Source organism: Arctopsyche grandis, chromosome 3 (genome assembly GCF_051622035.1).
Source record: "Arctopsyche grandis isolate Sample6627 chromosome 3, ASM5162203v2, whole genome shotgun sequence".
Classification (NCBI taxonomy): domain Eukaryota; kingdom Metazoa; phylum Arthropoda; class Insecta; order Trichoptera; family Hydropsychidae; genus Arctopsyche; species Arctopsyche grandis.
Window position 1 is genome coordinate 23,714,841 of NC_135357.1, and position 13,089 is coordinate 23,727,929.

The following is a 13,089-nucleotide window of genomic DNA, read 5'->3' on the forward strand; positions in this document are numbered from 1 at the left end:
TTGAAATCATTAATTGATCAAGTTAGTGAAAATTGAGAATTTTCATCAATGAAAAACGTCTACACCACTGGTCATACTAGGAACCGCAAAAATAATGAAACCTGTATAGGTATATTCACTATAATACAAAATCGTGACCTCACACACAAACCAATCTTTAGGTCCTTATACCGATTTTCATGCGATTATCTTCACCTTTGACGTACTCTATTCACCATTGTAACCACAAAAGACGACACATTTAAGTTTTTATCCAAATTCTTTTGCAAATCTCGTTAGATCAAATCAAATCGAATATGTATTTGCAGTTCCACGATTACATTTTAAATCTAAGAGTTACTTAGTTATTTAAAGTCGTATAATTCGAAAGTTGTGGTAATGCTCAGTAGAAAAAAAATAGTCAAGAAGTCACAGAACACAATATGAAGTATTCGTTTTTTCTTATCTGTGTAATGAAAAGACACTTTTGTCTTGTGTCTTGGTCGGTTTACTACATTCGAAACACCGGTGCCCATTATTCAAATTTGTCATTGTTTCATTGTTTTTTGATATTTACTTTTACAACATAGACGGAAAGTACTAATAGTATTAAGGTCAATATGTATATATACATACGCATAGTATGTATATACATATATGCATTCACAAAAAACAATACTTCTAACAAAAAAAGTATGTACATGTACAAGAAAAAAAGAAATGAGTAACACCATAAACTCATTCCATATTTATTACAAATGCAAAAATATGCAATACTAGTGTTTGCAACTGGGTTCACTTGCTATATATTTGTAATATATGCTTTAAGCATGGCTAATCTAATAGTAAACATTCATTAAGTTTTTTTATTAAATTATTTGCATCGAAAAAATTAATATTTAACGACGCCCAATAAAAGTCTTCGTTTTATATATAAGATTATTCTTAAATAAGCCTATAGCAACTAAAATTGTATGTCCGTGGAAGTAAAAAGACAGAATTCTCGAAAAATACTCATTTTATTTACACTGGTAATTTTGTTAAGCAACATACAAATCCAACAATGTAAAAAACAAAAAAGCTTAAAATAAAAATACATTAACTAAAGCGAGTCACAAAACCTAAACGAAATAATATCTAACATTATTTTATATTTACAACTTTCACAAACCTTCACACTTTTTCTCACGAAAAGAACATACTTTAGTCACAAAAATATTAACACATCGGGTTCTCCGAATTTATAAAAAAAAAATGTTTTCTCATTTAACAATTACATAATTGTATTAAATAAATATAAACCACTATTCACAAAAATCTACGATTTCTTCGACGCTCTGCCGATACTAGATACGACGGATCACCATAAACAGCAGAGCTACTTGAATCTAAATTAGGATTGGATGGAGAGTAATGCATGCTAGGAGAAGCAGCAGAAGGCGAAAATGACATGTCTGATGTGTTCCTAGATAATGGCGACCTGGATTGATAAGACATGCTACGAATTTGTGAAGTCATATCATTTCCCTGTGATACAGCTGTAAATAGAAAAAATATATATAATATTTAAATACATGTATGTATGTATATATATTGAAATAACTAAACAATATTTTAATAGATTGAAGTTATCTTACGTGAATATTCTTTTTTTCTAATCTGCAATGGATAGATGATATTGCCATATACTGAAAAAATAGTTTCCATTAGTCAATTGAACAATAAGTCATAATTAATTATAGTAGAAAATACGCACTGTATACTGAAGCAACCAAAATAATAATAAATGTTACGATTGCCAGCAATAAAGGTTGATACCCTTGTATAAATTGTAAAATAGGTGAAGATCCCCCAGCAGCACACTTTTCATCCAACGATGAACTTCCTCCGTTAATATTAACCAAGAACTTAAAAAAATATACATATTAATTATATTGATATATTACACATAATATATTGTCGATATATGTAAATGAAATCAAAACTTACTTCAGAATTCTGATGTGTTAATGGTGAAATCAACAAGATGGACGCTTTTCTTGGTCCATAAGAATTACTATCACCCCGTATTATATACCGAACTGCTGTATCTGACAAATGCAAAGGTCCTTCCACCGTCAATATATCATCCTTCGGTATCATCTTAAATTAGATACATAAAATAAATACTATTCCTTTTTAGAAAAAATTTTAATTAGGCAATTTAAAACAAACCATCAACTGTTTGAGCACTTCTTTTGATGCTACAACATCTACTGAAGCTGCAGAGGCTGGAGGGGGCGACAGCACAATGATTTCTGGCTGAATTTTGGCACTTTGAACTAAGCGTATCATTAGTGGATCGGTAGAAATGCTACCAGAGTGCGCAACGATTATTACACTTTGACTGGTATTGATGATATTCGAAAAGGAATATTCTTGAGACCACGATATTTCACAACCATAAGCACCTAAAATTAATAAAAAAAAAAATTAACTACTGTGGAAACAATGCTCTAAAAAAAATAGACATTTGACAAAATTACCTTTAACTTTATCAAAAACGGGCGTTGCCACTACATTTGACACTTCATCGTTGTATTTGACTTGACATGAAAATGGGAAAAACGTTATCTCTTCGGATAGACAATCCTTTTCGTCGAGAAGCTAAAAGAAATTCGAAATTGATTAATCAATGTTAAAAAAGTGTAACAATATAATAATATTAGTTTTGTACCCAATGAAATATCATCACATGGGTGTTGGCGTATTAAGTTATTAAAAAAAAAATGTCGGTTCTGTGTTCGATCCGCACGTGGTCAAATTTTTTTCAAATACCTTTTAAATATATTTAATCTAATATTTATATTTAATTGATTAATATGAAAAAAAATGGTAAAAACTACCTACAAACCTACCTACTTGTAAACAATATAAAACACCAATAGAAAAATTAATTAATTAAATAAATTTTCAATAGATGGCGGTAAATGCTCAGAGAAAACATTGATAGCAAACAGTATATGTATATACAAGTTTTTTCTTTTATTATTGTATGTTCGTATATGTTTTAGCAGTCACGTACATATGTACATATGTCGAATCGAAACGACTATTATAGTATTGCGAGCGTCATCTCAGACAGACAGAATAGCGATATTATTATGATTACCATCAAAATTAAATTAAAATTGTAAAATAGATAGAACATAATTTAGTAATAATAAAAGGCATTTAAAAATCAAAATCAAATATTAAATTAGACAAGATTTCAGTTTATCTTCCAGCTCCCGAAATTTACAATTTGTCGGTTTATTTCGGTATTAATAGGAGGATTGTGTTCATATGGTGAATTCTAGTATGATCGCGTGATCAATCTATTTTGGAGCCAGGTCATGACAGATACATATACCCATCCCTGAAGTGAAACACGCTTATAAACCGAACCATGATTCGAACGTCGTTGCTTTTGTGCACGTGGTTTTGCTCTCTGTTTACTTTACTTACATACATATGTATGTAGGGATGATTTTTAAACGAGCCGAGCCGTATGTGTGGTTGGTCAAACTGAGACCGGATGCGTGTTGTTATGGTCACTTGTTGGAGAACAAGCCCGAAGAGACATGTACAATAAATAGTTCTGACTTAATCTGCGCGTTTCGCTTGGAATCCTTCACATCCGGATCCTATATGTATGTCGAATCGAAACGACTAATATTGCATGGCGAGCGTTATCTCAGACACATAGACAGACAGACACACAGAATAGCGATATTATATATATGATATTGCTTAAAAAACTTACAATGTTATTGATTTTATTCTGTTCCTCGTGATTTGCAAGCACCAGATGAACTATGTAAGGTTTTTCTTCAGTAACCACATGGGCATCACCAATAAAATATATCTACAACAAATATATTACCCAAATTAAATTAAATATATCTAAGAAATTATTCATGTTTATATATGTACATAGCAGGAAAAAAATATCAACCATATCAACAGGCCTAATGAGGACAGCAGCATGGGCGACATATGGTAATCCATTTGGAGCATTAAGAACGAGAGAAGTAGCTGCAACATTCGAAACACGAGCTTGAGACAAACCCATGCCCCCTGCCCATACCGCTCCATCTAAACTTTCAGTCCACGTAGCGCCTTTGACAGCACTTCGCATACACCAAATATCGCCAACTGTTGCCAAGATCTAAACAAAAAACGAAACTCCTTACGAAACACATTTCGAACAAAAACGATTTACTAAAAAAAAAATGTTATTTACCTTTTGAGGATACAGAGCAGTTTGTATTGTCAATGATAAATAATCAGAAAACTGTTTTTCTGAACTAGGATCCCAAATTTTTACAACACCCCCACCGGAGTCAGCCAGTAAAAGCTAAATACATATTAAACAACGAGGTCAGAAATAAAGTAATTTTATTGTAAAAAAAAATTAAAAATTTGTATGACAATTTACTTACTTCAATAGTTTGTGTAGAATTTGTAACAACAGAAATTATATCAGGTCTGTTTGTAAGGTGTCGAATATTTTGAGTAACAGTAGAGAATTTTCGTCCGAGAACGTCAAATTTAGACATGGTTAAAGGCAATGTAAGTCCCATGGGTAAAGCTGCTAAGCCATTCAATTTATTAAAAACGGCTCCTTCCCAGAGTTCAACCATCGCATAATGTGGGGCACATACCTGATTAAAAAAACAATTTTAATACAGAATATTTATAATGAAATTAGATTGTTACGTTTTTTATTACAAAATAATAACCTCCAATGACAATATAATGTGTTGCTTAGACCATACTTCAGAGTCGACACTGCTTATTGTAAGTATAGCTCGTCCAAGTCTACCAAAAGTGGTTAATTTTCCTTCAGATGTTATTTTTACTAAAGGTTCACCATCTGAGAACTTATTGTCATCTTCTTTAATGCTGTAAATTTATAGCATAAACCTTAATATATGTATGTATTTGCAAATCATTGATGTGTTATATATGTATATTATAATTACTTCAAATAGAAAAATGATTAATATTAATACACATATGTACCTATAAACAAGATTATCGTGTTGATAATTTGTTTCTAGTGAAATTGACGAATGCGGTGCGAGAAGCAATGGAGTAACTTCGATCATTGGATTTTTCATTCGAAGTGGTTCGATTATAGTGAAATCAAACCTTGCATACCAAGAAGAACTGGATATTTTGGCTAAAACGGACCCTGCCACTGCCTGTTTAAATTAAAATATATTATAAAAACTTAAATTTAGAATCGATCGCATATATTATAATATGATTGAAAATATTACCGTAACATTAAGATGCACTATGACACTTCCAGGATGTACGGCTGTGAGTCTTATTGAAACTCGATCAGTGTCATCAAATTCAATACCTAAATTAATACAAAAATTTATATCAATATAATTATTACGAGTACATATGTATATTTTAACATGTGTAAATACCTGTTGAACCCAAAATATCATGAATGGTGGCAGAACCATCTCCAGATAAAGACCAACGAAAATGGAGAGAAGACTTCAATGAACCGAGTTCAATGGGACCCAAATTATCTGGTAAACCTTCAATATAAAAACGAAAAATTTATCATTTGCAAAATTTAATTGTGAAATATATACTTTTATGGAAGAATTTCTCACTAACCAGTCACCCACAGCGGCATAGTGTTACCGGTTAGCAATGTGGACGTTGGAGCATATATAGCTACAGATTCTAAAGGTAAAACGCGAACACTCGCTGATGCACAAGCAAGTTCAGCGCCACGAAGACCATCGGCACACGCTTCTACTCCAGCAGAACCCGTACTTAGACCAGAAACAACGCCAGAACCAGTTACATCTAAAACACAATAAAAAGTTAATAATGAAGTGTTCCAAATAAAAAATCGATATATTAAAAAATGGAAAAAGAAATACCGATAATATCAAATGGACCAGTACTCCTATGGAATCGTACAGTAGCCGGTGGAGGTGGTCCGCCAATTACTTTAAGCGTTACACTTCCACCTGGCAATAGTACAGATGAACGAGGTACCACTTTCAAAGGAGCAAAAACATGAGTGATGACAGTAGTCCTTGCTTTCCCGGCAGTAAATTCGATAGTAGCATCGCTTACTTCCAAACCTAAAAGTTCAGGCAACAAATACGTCATTACAAATCACATGCTAAAAATATACCTATAGAATAATAATAGCATCTTGTAAAATAGACAACCTTGTACGGTGTATATAAAAGCATCATCGCTTTTATTAGTAGAAGGATTTACTTTAATACGCCCTTCGTTAATCTTAGCCGTGAGAGCGGGTGCTCCATCTGCGTGAACAGGCAAAATTAATCCATTACGATCATAGAAACGAACCAAACAATCCGCACTATGACCCTTTTCAATTAATTCGGGCATGTCTGCTATTATATTCACGACAGACACAACACTTATCTAAAATCAACCAAGAGTCTATTAATATCAATTAAAATATTGTATTTCATAAAAAAAAATACGCATCAATTGTAAATACTTGAATTGTCGGTGATGCTGAATTCATGCACAGATCTACAATAGACACGGTCACATCGCCATCGGATAATGGTTGAATCTTGAGACTTCGTCCATTAGAGTGATCTAATGTAACTCGAGCACAATCTTCGTTGGAAAGGTTTATTTGAAAACTACCCGATCCATGAGACAATGATAGTTGAACTAAATTATCAGGTTGATTGTATATTAAAACCTGAGGAAAGGAATAGTTGTAAATATATAGTACATTATATAATAAATATGTATGTAGTATGTAGACGGAAAAATAGTTCTGAAAAATAAATACTCTATTCATTGATGCATGCACAGCAGCAGTTAGCCTTAATGATAATGAAGCATGAGGTAAATTTGTCCAAGAAGGATGATGATGAATGCCGGCCGCTTTTAAAACAGCTCCTCTAAATCCCAACGCTTCTAGACTTATCTCAATTGAATTGGTTCTATTGAATGTTTCAGATCCAGAAACAGCAAGCATCTATAATAATAAATAAAATAAAAAATGTATACTAAATATAAAATAATTCATTTAAACGCTATTTCTTTACCTGATAATGATAATCAACAACTGGAACATTGTATTGTTGATCAAGCTTTGTCAGGAACCTTTCCACTGGCACATCAGATAAGATTGCCGATGGTTTTGACGACCAACGAACCCTTACTGATGAAGCATTGTGAAAACTACGACCTTCGGCATCAAGAACTACAATTTCAACCTCCACTGAACCTTCACCATTCAATATTGACGTCTAAAAATGAAATCAAAATGTTGATTTAAAAAAAAAAGTTATATACTATATTTTTGCACTTAGACAATAGTACTAAAATATAATATGTATAACCTGTGATGATGAAACTGGACATAATGTGCCAATATTCTGTTTTGGAACGAGCTTAAAAGCAGCTGGATTACTACACGATATTTTCACTGAAGCTTCCGCTACACTGACCACACTCATATCTATTCCTTTATCACTACCAAAAATTTTTAGATGTGCATCAGTTTCACCTAACTGAAAAATTAAAAGTTTAAAAATAAATAAATTAATAATACAGTGAAATTCGGTTTCAATATTAACATATCACATACATGTATTTATGATATAACATATGTATGTATGTATAGACAAAAAGTTACCTCAAGACATGTTACAGTGTAAGCATGAAAATTATTAGACGTCGGATATGATACGATTTTAGCGATTTCTGGATTGGAATTTTTTATTTCTTTCTGAATGTCTATCTCATTACTAAACCATGGAGCAGGTCCTCCTAAAAAAAAATCATAGATTTTAATATTGCTGATAATATAACATTAATCGCATCCTGTAATATTTCATTGAATCAAATTACCTGAAAAAATTACATTTACAGAACTTCCAACTGTAAGAAGTACTGATTCGTGTGATGCAGGTGGATATAGTTTTTGCAATGGAGCATAACATCCCAACGACAATACAACTTCCAATTGACCCCATCTCACAGCTACCAATCCACTTCCAATATCAGAACACTTCACCCTTAATACAGTACATGCCAAACCTATAAGAAATGTAAGATTTACATTGAATTATATAAATTACATAGTTGAATTAGTATTCTTCAATATACATATGTATGTATACCGATCAATTTTTCTTCCTTTTTAGTTTCTAATTCAGCTGTTTCAAAATAAATTCCTTCCATTGAAACTACTTTAAAATGTATCAAATCACACCTGTAAAATACAATATTAAATATTAAACTTATGAAAATACAAAACTTAAACTATGTACACAATTTAAATATGTATTACTTGTTATATGGTAAATATTTTTCAGAATTAAGTGGTATTTCAGTAAATAACGCGATGTGAATTGCCAAATTAGATCCGACAGGTCCTTCTGCCTCGTACCATACAACGTCCATACGAGCCGGTTCGACAACCAAAACGCTGAAATTAAACCAAATTAACTGTAACATTCATAAGAATAGGTACATGTTACAGATATATCGTAACTAGATTTTACCTAGCGATTCCGTTAATCAGTGGATTTGATGCCATCGATGCAGTAATTTTCGCTTTTCCGGGTGATGCAGCTGTCACCAATCCACTGTGAGCATCGACAGTAGCTGAACCGTCCGCATGCCAAACATATGTACCATCTCCACCGATAGCCTTTAATTGAATTTCATGTCTGAAATATGAAAACTTTGTGTTATTAACACATATCCACACACACACATAATTGGTTCATAAATAATTAAATTAAATGAAACCTAGTGTTGTAGTTTGGCTCCCAAGGTAAAATTGATTTAGATGGAATAACCTCAATTTTATCAAAAATTTGCAATTCACCACTCGCTGATATCTATAGTTAACAATTTGAATTATGTATATGGCAAAAAAATGTATATATATATAGTATGTGTTATAGAAGTATGTATCAATACTTTTGGTGCTATTGATGTACCAGCAACTGACAGTAATGTTGCTCTGATTGAAACAATACCAATCTGCTGTGCTTTTCCAGTCAATACTGTGCCGTTAATACTTCTCGATTTGACATCAATTAAAGATTCATCCAATTCTAATCCAACGAGAGTTTCTGGTCCAATATATATTCGCCGATCTTGACTGTTAAGAAGAAAATTTAAATGTTCAGGTAAAATAAGTCTATAATAAAATGAAATACATTAGCGCAATGCACATAAAGTACTTACTCATCCATAATATGCACAAAAATTGTGAAAAGATCTCCATTTTGAACACTCCAGGGGCTCGGTCCTGAGCTTGGCTTAAGTTCCAATTTTATACTGAAAGGCGCCACTACACGAATATTTGCTTCTGGAGGTCTCACTCCGTCATTTTCACCATCCAGACCCTCACCGGCATCTCTTAAAAATACATGTGTAGAGCCCATAGTCACACCAACAGCAATGCCTATCGAGGAAAAAAATTGTGTGAAAAAATTGGCTCATATTTGATCTTATATCATTTAATAAATAAAATCAATACCAGTTTTTTTATTCAAATCTGCAATGTTATCATCTTCTATGTCTAGCCAATACTGTGAGGATGGTTGTGGCAATTCTACTAAGCGACCCTCCCGAACCTGACATTAAAAAATGATTAATACTTTATATTAACCGTCACATTTCAAATGAAGACAATGAAATGATTAAAATAAAACCTGAATAATTTTGAAATTGACGGAATCCCGCAACTGAATAGATACATCAGATGGAATAACCAAAAGATTGGCAACAACCCTAAGTGTTACTTCAACGCTGTTAACTGATGAATACTCAGTTTGTGGCAATTTAACTATTACCTAAACAAAACAAAACAATAATTGTATTTAAAAACCATAACTTTAATTTAAAATTCATTATAAATACTAAATATTTTACTTTCGCTGAACCAGTTGATACTCCTTCAAGCAGAGCAGTATGACCTCGTAATCCACGAGATTCCAAATCTTGAAGAGCATTCGATGCCTCATACTGGGATTCAGAAAACGTCATTATTCTATAAATAACAAAGAAAATTATAAAATAAACAAAACACAAATAAAACCACATACATATACACAATAATGAACAAACCTAATAACGTCATTATTTTTAAGCGGAGATACAATAGTCCAATAAAATTCAACCCCATCCAAAGATGTAAATTCATTGCCTGAAACACCAATACGTCTACATATACAAAAAACTCAAATTTCGCTTCATTTTGAAATCCAACCATGAATTTAGATACTACCTTGATCGTCATAAGCTCGCACTTCAAAAGCTTCGGGGGCTTCCTCTACGAACAACTCTCTCGTCGTAGTGACCACTTCGAGAGATGTTATTTTATCCACTATCACATCGCAACGAAGAATCTAATAAACAAAATATTAAAAACATTGGAGCATTTGCAACTGTACCAACAAGGCAAAAACGTAACACAACACATACTTGTTTGGTATGCACATCTTGGGCAAAAATTATAGCAGTCTGGCGATAAGTTAAATGTGGCACACTCGACACGCGTGCAGATGTTGAACAGCCGCTCACATTCTCCAAAGGCACAACGTTGACAATGTCATCCCTGGACGAACTCCTGAAATATGATAATTTCTAAATGAATATTATCTCAAATTTACTATTCGTATTTACAAAAGAATTAACAATAAAATTTTTAAATAAATCAAAGTGATTAAGGAAAAGCTACCATTCTCTGCCGGGGACTAAATCTTTAGCAGTTTTTCATTGAAATGCCAATAAAACTGGTTTGTTTTAAAATATATAAACCGTTTGCCCGCGGCCGTCTTCTATGGAAGCTTTGGGCGACAAGTTTGTAGCGCAGCTGTCTTCCATAGAATTTCTGAACTTTGCACGGGATTTTGAGGCTTATATGCGCCTATTTCAACTGTTTTAAGGTTCAAAATTGGTTGAATATATTACTGAGTTGAATGCCATCTATTCAATTTGCTTAAAATGAATATATACCAGTCAAAAATTAGTTTTTTATGGAACCATACCGAAACCTCGTTTATGTGACGTCACGTCTTCATACAATTATGAAGAATGATTATTTGACAATTAATCCAAAACTACGCGATATATTATTTATTTTATTGTTTAAAATAATACTTCATGTGTTAATTAACATATCCGGTTACTTGAGTAAATATTAAAATCTGTATTTAAGGTCGAAAACTCGATTGCCAAATTCCCTAAAAAGGTGCCGCGGACAGAGCTTGTTCGCTATATTTATTGCCACGGGCAAAGGGTTAATATGTATATTTAAAAGATATTTCAATGATAAACCGCCTTTTCTAGGCTGAGTACATTGCAAAAAGTTGTGGAATAATCGGCATTTGTAGTTTTATAAAATTTTAATGAAAAAATTATACACGAATTTATGATCCACATAGAATGATGCCGTAAGCTTATTATATTAAAAAAAAAATTGTATAATCTAATAATTAGTAAATACTGATAAGTTAGTAAGCTATATCGCGATTTTGATTTGCTGACTTTAAAAACAGGTTGTGCAAAAGTATAAAAAACATTTTATAAAATAACCATAGTAGTGCATATCGCTTTATTATGGTCGATAAATTAGTTGGTGAATGCCAAAATTATCGGAATTTAAGAATGTGTTTGCGACCTAAATCGAAGCACCTATGTACATAAATGAACGAAAATAATTTTTAGGTTATGTGAGTGGAGTGTAGAATAACCAAGAATAGCAAGAAGCCGCGCCGGTAACGATCAAGGTGAGGGCGGGAGGTGCAGCAGCGCGGACCGGAAGCGGAAGAAGAGCCCGCGGCAGACTGAGCTTGGGGCCGCCGGAAGGAGATGCGACCACGCCACCCGCTCCCGCTCCCGCTCCCGCTCCCGCTCCCGCTCCCACTCCCACTCCCGCCGACAAAAGCATCGAAAACACCGAAAACACAGCAAACGACGACAGCCACATTGTCGTGCGAATGTCGTGCGAACGCGACCGCGAATACCCCCCGCGGTTCCGCTCCGCCATCGCTTCGATTGCAACCGGCGTTGTTCAAACCGCGCGCCCAACTGTCAAGTGTCAAACTCGAGCCTACATCCTAGCTCTATTCACGGCCATACATTGCGGTTTCACAAATTACTTTAACTTAAGATCTACATTTGTTAGCCATGTAATGGTCATTAGTTACTTGGATTATAAAAAGAAACCACCACAGTACTATAAAGTATAAAAGTAAGTATAAAAAAACCACCACAATAAGTCTAAAAAAACTACTTGGGGTTTAAATTAAAAATAAGAACTATGTGTCACAATGCAATACATAGACCCTGGCTTTTGGGCTGGTGCTGATGGCACCGGACGCAATAGATGCTTTGCATCTATTGCGTCCGGTGTGCTTTGCGTGCTAAGTTAGAATTGTTTATTATCGCTGGCAAACATCTTGCCAGCTTTTGTTAAGTTTAGGTATGAAACACCACCATGTACATATGTATCTTCTATGCTCTCGACGACGCTCTTACTCACTCGTTACTGATAGTAGTATACTATATTAATTTATTCATATGGCCAACACGGTTCGGTGATTATTTCGCAAAAAGCGATCTCGCGCACGTCACTAAAATCTCGATCACGGAACATCTGGCACTCGGGTTCTCGTAAGTACAATATTCACGTCATCGAGATATTAGTGACGTGTGCGAGATCGCTTTTTGCGGAATAATCCGTTTACCGGCCAACACATACATATACATATATGTCATTTTAGGGTTCGGTGATTACTAATCAAATGTGAACTGGTCATAGGACAACCGGTTGCCCTAGATCGGTCACACGTGATCACCCGTCACACTAAAACTGGTCACACCTTAAAACTGGTCATACCCGAAAATTGGTCACGAAAAACTGGTCACACCCAAAAATTCGACCAATTTTTAATTTTTGGGTGTCCTGTGATTGGTTCACATATGACTAGTAGTCCGTTTACCCATTTTAGACTGTATTGTTTTTGTGCACCAAGTTGACAGTTGACGGTTGAAGATCGCCGGTTTATACAAATGTGGTGTGGTGTTGGC

The 13,089-nt window shown here is 33.8% G+C and overlaps 1 protein-coding gene across 1 annotated transcript; it reads right to left on the bottom strand.

The window, feature by feature from the left end:
• Positions 1 to 980: 980 nt before the first annotated feature.
• Gp210 (nucleoporin 210) lies at positions 981 to 12,124 on the bottom strand. Its single transcript, XM_077427462.1, has 36 exons — positions 11,751 to 12,124; positions 10,480 to 10,624; positions 10,283 to 10,403; positions 10,123 to 10,201; positions 9,928 to 10,045; positions 9,708 to 9,848; positions 9,533 to 9,629; positions 9,238 to 9,457; positions 8,968 to 9,151; positions 8,794 to 8,885; positions 8,544 to 8,711; positions 8,330 to 8,467; positions 8,160 to 8,251; positions 7,888 to 8,076; positions 7,673 to 7,806; positions 7,377 to 7,547; positions 7,080 to 7,283; positions 6,821 to 7,009; positions 6,515 to 6,727; positions 6,213 to 6,435; positions 5,916 to 6,122; positions 5,644 to 5,838; positions 5,445 to 5,561; positions 5,286 to 5,371; positions 5,026 to 5,207; positions 4,743 to 4,905; positions 4,443 to 4,664; positions 4,244 to 4,357; positions 3,956 to 4,168; positions 3,764 to 3,865; positions 2,505 to 2,625; positions 2,194 to 2,429; positions 1,969 to 2,121; positions 1,736 to 1,886; positions 1,617 to 1,667; positions 981 to 1,517 (listed from the first exon to the last, which is right to left on the bottom strand). Exons 1-36 carry the CDS (start codon positions 12,044 to 12,046, stop codon positions 1,288 to 1,290), a joined length of 5,757 nt encoding a protein of 1,918 aa, XP_077283588.1. The 5' UTR covers positions 12,047 to 12,124; the 3' UTR covers positions 981 to 1,287.
• Positions 12,125 to 13,089: the final 965 nt, after the last annotated feature.

Bases quoted from the DNA above. Each gene is read 5' to 3' on its own strand.
- Gp210 (XM_077427462.1), bottom strand. From the start codon at position 12,046: ATGGCGGAGCGGAACCGCGGGGGGTATTCGCGGTCGCGTTCGCACGAC. The intron at 4,169-4,243 runs GTAAATAACATT...TTTTTTGTTTAG, and splicing joins CTGCTCTGTATCCTCAAAAG to ATCTTGGCAACAGTTGGCGA. The intron at 1,518-1,616 runs GTAAGATAACTT...TTCTATTTACAG, and splicing joins TAGAAAAAAAGAATATTCAC to CTGTATCACAGGGAAATGAT.